At 47.7% G+C, this 7,203-nt stretch overlaps 1 protein-coding gene across 2 annotated transcripts in view; it reads right to left on the reverse strand.

Annotated features, from left to right (window-relative positions):
- Positions 1–3,739: 3,739 nt before the first annotated feature.
- The window catches only part of KCNJ16 (potassium inwardly rectifying channel subfamily J member 16), a 16,405-nt gene continuing 12,941 nt past the window's right edge, over positions 3,740–7,203 (reverse strand). For both annotated transcript variants that reach the window (XM_057381866.1, XM_057381865.1), the window contains one exon: positions 3,740–5,719. In XM_057381866.1, coding sequence (XP_057237849.1) covers positions 4,388–5,668 — 1,281 coding nt within the window. In that variant the 5' untranslated portion in view covers positions 5,669–5,719 and the 3' untranslated portion in view covers positions 3,740–4,387. The remainder of the gene's footprint in view (positions 5,720–7,203) is intronic.

Here is a 7,203-nt window from a genome sequence, read left to right on the forward strand (position 1 = left end):
TGGGATCGGGAATGGGATCGGGATTGGGAATGGGAATGGGATCGGGATCGGGAATGGGATCGGGAATGGGAATGGGATCGGGAATGGGAATGGGAATGGGATCGGGATTGGGAATGGGATCGGGAATGGGAATGGGATCGGGAATTGGAATGGGATCAGGAATGGGAATGGGATTGGGACCGGGATTGGGATGGGGATGGGGATCGGGACCGGGATCGGGAATTGGAATGGGATCAGGAATGGGATCAAGAATGGGATTGGGATCAGGATTGGGATTGGGAATGGGAATGGGATTGGGATGGGGATGGGGATTGGGACCGGGAATGAGATCAAGGTTGGGAATGGGTTCGGGATCAGAAATGGCAACGGGATTGAGAATGGGATCAGGAATGTATCAGGAGAGGGATCAGGAAGGGGGTAGGGATCAGTCCAGACCCAAAAAGGGGATGACCAAGAAAGAAAGAGAGTGGCTTGTTATGTGGGAAGACAGTGATAGGAAAAGTGGGAATGATTTTAAATTGGAAGAGAGGAGGTTTAAATCAGATATTTGGGAGAAATTCTCCCCACAAACTGCAGCTGCACCATCCCTGAAAGTGTCCAAGACCAGCCTGGTCTGTGGAAGGTGTCCTTGCCCTTGGCACCCTCCTGGTGGAACTGGACCAGCTTTGAGCTCCCTTCCATCCCAAACCATTCCACGATTTTGACACACCTGGCTGTGAAATTCCTGTGCATTGTGACAATCCCAGGTGCCTTTGTGTATTTTGGCCTGAAGAAAACATCAACTGAGGGGTTCCAATCTCACAGCTCCAAACCCTCCTGGCTTTCCCAGGAGCAGCACGAGCCCAGAACAGAACTGACCATGTTCCCACAGCCTTTGCTCCACGTTCATCCTCCTCGACCACCACCACTGACCCCACAAAAACCCTTAAATTCTGGAAGCAGCTCCTGTGCTGAGATTCTTAAACCCCATAAGAACATCAAACCACATTTCTCAGCCCAGATGAAACCTGCAACTTCTGTTTTTTCAGCCTGAATCTGTTTCTGTCACTTCCCCTTGCCTGCCTGGAAGTGACTCTGTTGTCAGACCCTTCTTCCCTTTCCCTTCTTTGGGCCTCTCCTGCCCACCACAGACACCAACCCTTCCCAGCTCCAACCAGCAAGGATTTAAGAGACAAAAAAACCTTCCAACCATTTTTTTTTTCTCCTACACAACACTTCTGATGGCCTGAAAGGTACCTGTCATTTCCTGAAGGAGTGCACCAAACAAGGCACAAACAAGGGGACAATCCCCTGTCCCACATCTGAAACACAACTTCACAAAAACTATGCACAAAATGACACATGATAACGGGGGAGGAGATGCCAGCTGCCCTAATGAATGGTGGTGAGCGAGGCTGGAAAAATAAATGATATAATAACCTCTTCTTACATCCCCTTTGACAGAAATTAATCTTGACCCGGAACAACGGCGCTGCTTTCCAAGGGAAAATAACCGGGATTGCAGTTTTAACCATGAGTCAGGAGGCCAAGGCGGGCTGGTTTGTGTTTTCCCTTTGTTGTTAGAGATCTGCTCCAGCCGRTAAATTTTGTGGAAAAGTCAGGGATGGGGTGAGCAACTTTCACACAGAAATTGCAGTGGTGGTGGTTGGGGAGGAGCTGCTGAGCCTCAGCCCCAGGAATTGGGCTCTGGGTGAGCAGGAAGGTTCTGCTGTTTCACCACAGCCAAAAACACATCCAGGTTCTTCCTTTTGGGCTGCTGGGAATGTTCCTCCAGTTCACTGGGAAWGACTGGAGGMTCAGCTCYGTGTCCCTGCTGTGGGATGMTCSTGTTGTTACTTTGGTTGGGTTTTTTGGGATGATTTTCTGCCTTTTTAGTGCTCAGCCCTGCAATGTGGAGGGGAAAAAAATCCTGGGAAATCCTCACTGAGAAAGAGCAGATGGGTGAGGAAGAGTTTCCCTCTTTTTTAATCCATTTATTCTATTTATCCCATTTCCAGTGTCCTGTAGGAACCTTCCCTAGGCAGGAAGGATGTCAGAACTGGCTCTACCCAGAGCTCAACCAGGCCCCCCTAAATAAAAACCTCTCCAGGGAGAGCTCAGAGCTCTTTCCAGGGCCTAAAGGGGCTCCAGGGGAGCTGGAGAGGGACTGGACACAAGGGATGGAGGGACAGGACACAGGGAATGGCTTCAAACTGACAGAGGATGGGTTTAGATGAGAAATTAGGAAGAAATTATTTCCTGTCAGAGTGGTGAGGCCCCAGCACAGGGTGCTCAGAGAAACTGGACATGGAAGCTCAAAACTTGTAGCTGAAGGGAGGAAAAGCCCAAAGTGCTCTCAMAAAGTGTGTGGCAGAGGAATGTTCTTTATTTTGATGTCTTTATTCATTTAAAAATAAAAGAAATGCTTGCTTTAATATACATTATTATATGTAGTGTTTGTACTGGGATAAATGAAATTAAAATAGCAGACAGACAAAAAACCTGATTCCATTCCAATCTCTCCATATCTTTCCCAAAAAGGGGTGCCCAGCATTGAATGAAAATATCCCAGTCAGGATCTGGGGGTGTGGAAGGGTTAATTCCCATGTCTGGAAGGTGATATTCCCATTCATTCAATGCTTTTTTTCCAACACCACAGAAGCACTGAGACCCTGCTACTTTTTCCTACATTTTCCTACATTCCTTTCCATTTTTTCCTAGACTGTTTCCCCCCGTGTCTGCCAGTATTTAAATCCAGGATACAAGGCAGCTTTTACCACACTTATAAGTGGTTGCTGCTGATGAATCAGCACATAAAATAAGTTAATTAATGAGTTTTGGAATAACTAACACTCCCCAGGCTTTGGTTTTACCTAAAGGGATCGTGGTTCTCCAAAGACAAGTGTGAGCAAAAGAGAAATGTATTAAAATAATCCAGCAATGCTGCTACTACATGGAGTAAATTGCAGGGGAAAAAAACACTTAGCAGGCTATTTTTTCTTCATTAAACGTGATGAGCTCATAAAAGCCCAATTAATTAGTCAGAATGATGCGAATGACTCGTCAGAGCTAATTTTAGCAGCCTGGAGTTAGCCAGCATTTCCACAGCAGTCGTTTCATCTCCTTCAGCAGCAAATGGAGAGAGATGAGCATTTGCAGGATGAATGGAAATTATCCTGCTAAAAAAAAAAACAATGAGGAAGGTGGGATGAGCTCCCTTGGGGAGACAGGAGAGCTCCAGTGGCCACAGAGAGCAGGCAAACCCTGGATTTCTTGGCTGCTAAGGCCAGGTGAGATGGGCGCCACAAACTCACATGTAATTATTTGACGTTCGMAGGATAATTAAACCCAACGCAAATTAACTGCAATCACCGGGGGCAAAAGCGTGATGAGGCATTGCTCACTAAATAATCACAGAGATGTGCAGAGCACGGAGYTTGCACGTCACAGACACCTCCAGAGCATCCACATTTTCCCTTTTTTTACCCCGTTTSAGACAGAGCAGTTGCTGGATCTCTCTGTGAAGGATCATTTTTACACAGCCGCCTGAGACAAACGTTTTTCATTTTGATAAAATCACCCTGTTTGCTCTCCAGATTGATCTTCATCTCTGCAAAGAAGCACAACGCACTAAAAAGTGAAATGAAATGAAATCCAATGAAATGAAAGAGGATTTGATATAAAATATTGCACAGCTCACTCGGAACAGGATCTTCTCCTTGAGGCTCAACCGGATTTTGCTGGTTTAAAACTGGAGGTCTTGTTTTGATTTTTTTTTTTTTTTTACCTCCTGCATCCCTCCAGCTGCTGAGGGAGTGGCGCTTTGGGGAAAATCTCATGGCTAGACAATTAAATTTCTCCAGGTCCCACAGAACTGGGAGGGTGTAAATAGGTCCAAAGCCACCCAGGAACACTGGGGTCAGTTATTCCCCCGTCCTACAAAGAACAACCCCATAGATTCCCCAGAGGATCCCTCAGAGGAATCATTTGTTGGGATAACAGAGCTTCAGAGCCTCCTGGAAGGACTGGAAATGGGCTTTCCAAACCAGTTTTGGAACCGCCTGAGCCAAACTCAGGATTGTGTGCSCTGCCAGGTTAATTCTCGGTCTCTGGGCACAGCCAGCCCTGTTCCTTGCAGGGTGAGAAGGTTCCCGTGGGGTTTGCTTGGGTACAGGAGCTCTCTGCTCATCCCAGGTGGAAGCTGCTCCCTCTGTGCCGGTGCTGATCCCACACTGGTGCCCACAGCCACCAGTACAAACCAGTTCAGAGCTGCTCCGGGCAGCCCAGCAGGGTGTGAGTGAGTTGGTGAGGTCTGGGGTGTAAATCCTGCTGCACACAGGTTCGGGGTTTGCATTCGAGGAGCTACAAGGGGAGAATTTGTTGGGAAAGGATTTAAGGGCAGGAAGAGTTAGATTTGGGACTCTATGGAGAGCCTGCTCAAGGTCACGGCCGCTTTCCTGTAGGAATCCTCTCCGGGAGCCTGGCTGGGAGCTGCCTCCTGGCCTTCAGCATCCTTGCAGCTGGTGATGAGGGCCACAGCGCTGAAGSAYTGCTGCTCWGGTTTGCTTTCCARCGCYGATTTCTCCGTCTCCTTGTGGCACCTCTTGTCGGCGCGGCTCCACTCGCGCTCCTTGCGCTCCAGCTGCATGGCGCTGCAGTGCGGCGCGTACACCTCCGTGGTCTCCTCGAACTGCAGGCAGTCCACCTTGTAGTACTTCTTCTTGACGTGCAGGACGTCGTTGAACCTGTGGCCCCACAGGATCTCCCTGGGCACGTAGGAGCTGCGCGATTGGTGGGAKGTCCCGGTGGAGTCGCCGGTGTAGACAAAAGTCACCAAGATCTCAAAATTGTCTTTGGCCAAAGCTTTGCGGTCCAGCCCGTACAAGGGGCTGTCGGCGTCGATCTCGTGGACCACGGTGACGGGGGTGACCAGGATGATCTGGTCGTTGAGCAGCTTGAGGTCCCTGTACTCCATGGTCATCCTGCCCTCCTTGTCCTCCCGGTAGCGCAGCAGCTGCGCCCGCACGGAGCCCTCCACCATGTGGTTGGGACGGAAGTCGCCGATGCGCCACATCAGGCAGAACTTGCCGTCCCTCAGCCCCACCACGGCGTAGTAGCTGAAACGGATGGTCTGGGCCCTTTTCCTGGCCGTGGCCATCTTGGCCAGGGCGGCTCCGATGATGAAGGTGTCGATGATGCAGCTGAGCACCGATTGCAGGATCACCATGAGGATGGCGAGCGAGCACTCCTCGGTCACGCAGCGGTAGCCRTAGCCGATGGTGGTYTGGGTCTCCAGGGAGAACAGGAAGGCTCCCGTGAAGCTGTGAACGTTGGCCACGCACGGYGTCAGCTCCTCATCACCAAAAACATCCCCATGCTGCACGGCAATCAGCCAGAACACCAGCCCGAAGAGCAGCCACGACAGCACGTAGGACAGCGAGAAAATCACAAACATGTGGCGCCACTTGATGTCCACCAGCGTGGTGAAAATGTCCACCACGTAGCTCTCCCACTCGCCGAAGATGTGCTTGAAGTAGACGTTGCAGCTGCCATCCTTGTGCAGGAACCTTTTCTGCTGCCGTTTCACCTCCTTTTCCGGGCTYTCCCCGTAAGAGCCGCGGTAGCTGACTTTGTTTCCCTGGATATTTACGGGCCTGTAGGCGCAGCTCTGGTCATTCACCTTCCTCATCTCTGCACTTACAGAAAGCCCCAGGTTTGTTTTCCTTTGCTCATTGGAAATCTGTGAAATAAAAGAGAGAGGGTCTGTTTTTATTTTAATTTCCCAAAGCACGTTCTATCTGTGGCCACCACGGGTGATTTTGGGATGCGTACAGGCTGTGACATCCCTCACATGRCTTCACTCAAAACCTGGAAATGTGAGGCAGCTAAAAATTCAACCAGTTAGAAATTCCCTTATCAACCCTAAAATTTTGTCAGTACATGAAAAGAGAAATCAAAACTTTTCTGGTGACCCCACTGTGGATATCCTAGATCCCATGAAGTAACATTAAAATCAGGATGAGCTTCCCTGAGCAGTCACAAATGGCACAAACTACTTAAATTTGGCCAAATATTGGAGGTAATTAATTGGGTTTTTTTCCATTTTGCTTGTTTTCCTCCATTAGAAAAAGAAAAACTTGGAAAACCCCCTTGTTCAGAGGTAAAACTTCACTCATGTGGTCAGGCCAGCTCAGTGTTGATGTGTTTAAACCAAAAAATGTATCAAACACACCATAATTCATCATTATTTTAGTTTAAGAATTGCCCAGAAAAACCTGGTCATGGATGTGAACTTGACTGGGCTGGTGCTACAGAGACACATTTGTTCAWTTTGGAGAAAATTATTTACATTTCAAATTTAAAAAAAAAAAATAAAACTCTCTGAGCTCCTGGAAAGCCTCTGAAATCCTTCCTTAAAGCAAACAAAAAAATATCCGGCTGCCAAAAATATTTAAATTTTGATTAATGAGTTTGAAACCAACACGGAGGGTGTTGATGGGAGTTGTGGGTGGCACAAATTTAGGGAGTGATGTGGGTTAGGGGATTCCTCTGTCAGAGAAGGGAAGAACTGAGAAGTGCAAGTGCAAAATTTGTGTGAGAAACTGAGGCCTCATCACCTGGAATCCAATAAAAAAGGGAAGATAATTTGTAGGATGCAGCATTTAAAAAGGCAAATCCTTTTCCTTCTCCAGCTCATTCCATGACATCCCAAACCAGTCAGAAGTGATGGGGACACAGCAGAACATTTCCAATTTTTTGCCAATTTCATGCTTCTAACTTAAACTCCTAAAGGAAAAGAAAAACCCTTAATATTTTTGTGGGAAACCAGTTATTTTTCTTCCAGAAATTGCAAGTTTTTGATGGAAAAATGACAAGTCCTTTCCCCATTTTTAAGCTGGTTTCTGAGTTCGGATGTAGGTTTTCAACCGAGCCAACAAATCCATGGAAAACGAATTAAACAAAAACAAATTTCAGGAAAAAAAACAACTTTCCTTGTGGATTTTTTTCCCCTCAGGTCTTCACTGCCTTTGCCTGAGCAGAAATGAGTGCACAGCCCTTCCAGGCAGAGGAGAGTCAGGCTCATGGAGTGTAAAATACATTGGATGGACTGGATTAACAGCCCAAGAGCTCTCCTCTCATCCAAGGAACAATGACAAGCATGCACAGACATCCATCCAAAAACACTTAAAAGCCAAACATAGTTTCCATTTCTTTTTTTTTTTT

Source organism: Malurus melanocephalus, unplaced genomic scaffold (assembly GCF_030028575.1).
Source record: "Malurus melanocephalus ecotype Western Australia unplaced genomic scaffold, MMel_1.1 scaffold_537, whole genome shotgun sequence".
Lineage (NCBI taxonomy): Eukaryota > Metazoa > Chordata > Aves > Passeriformes > Maluridae > Malurus > Malurus melanocephalus.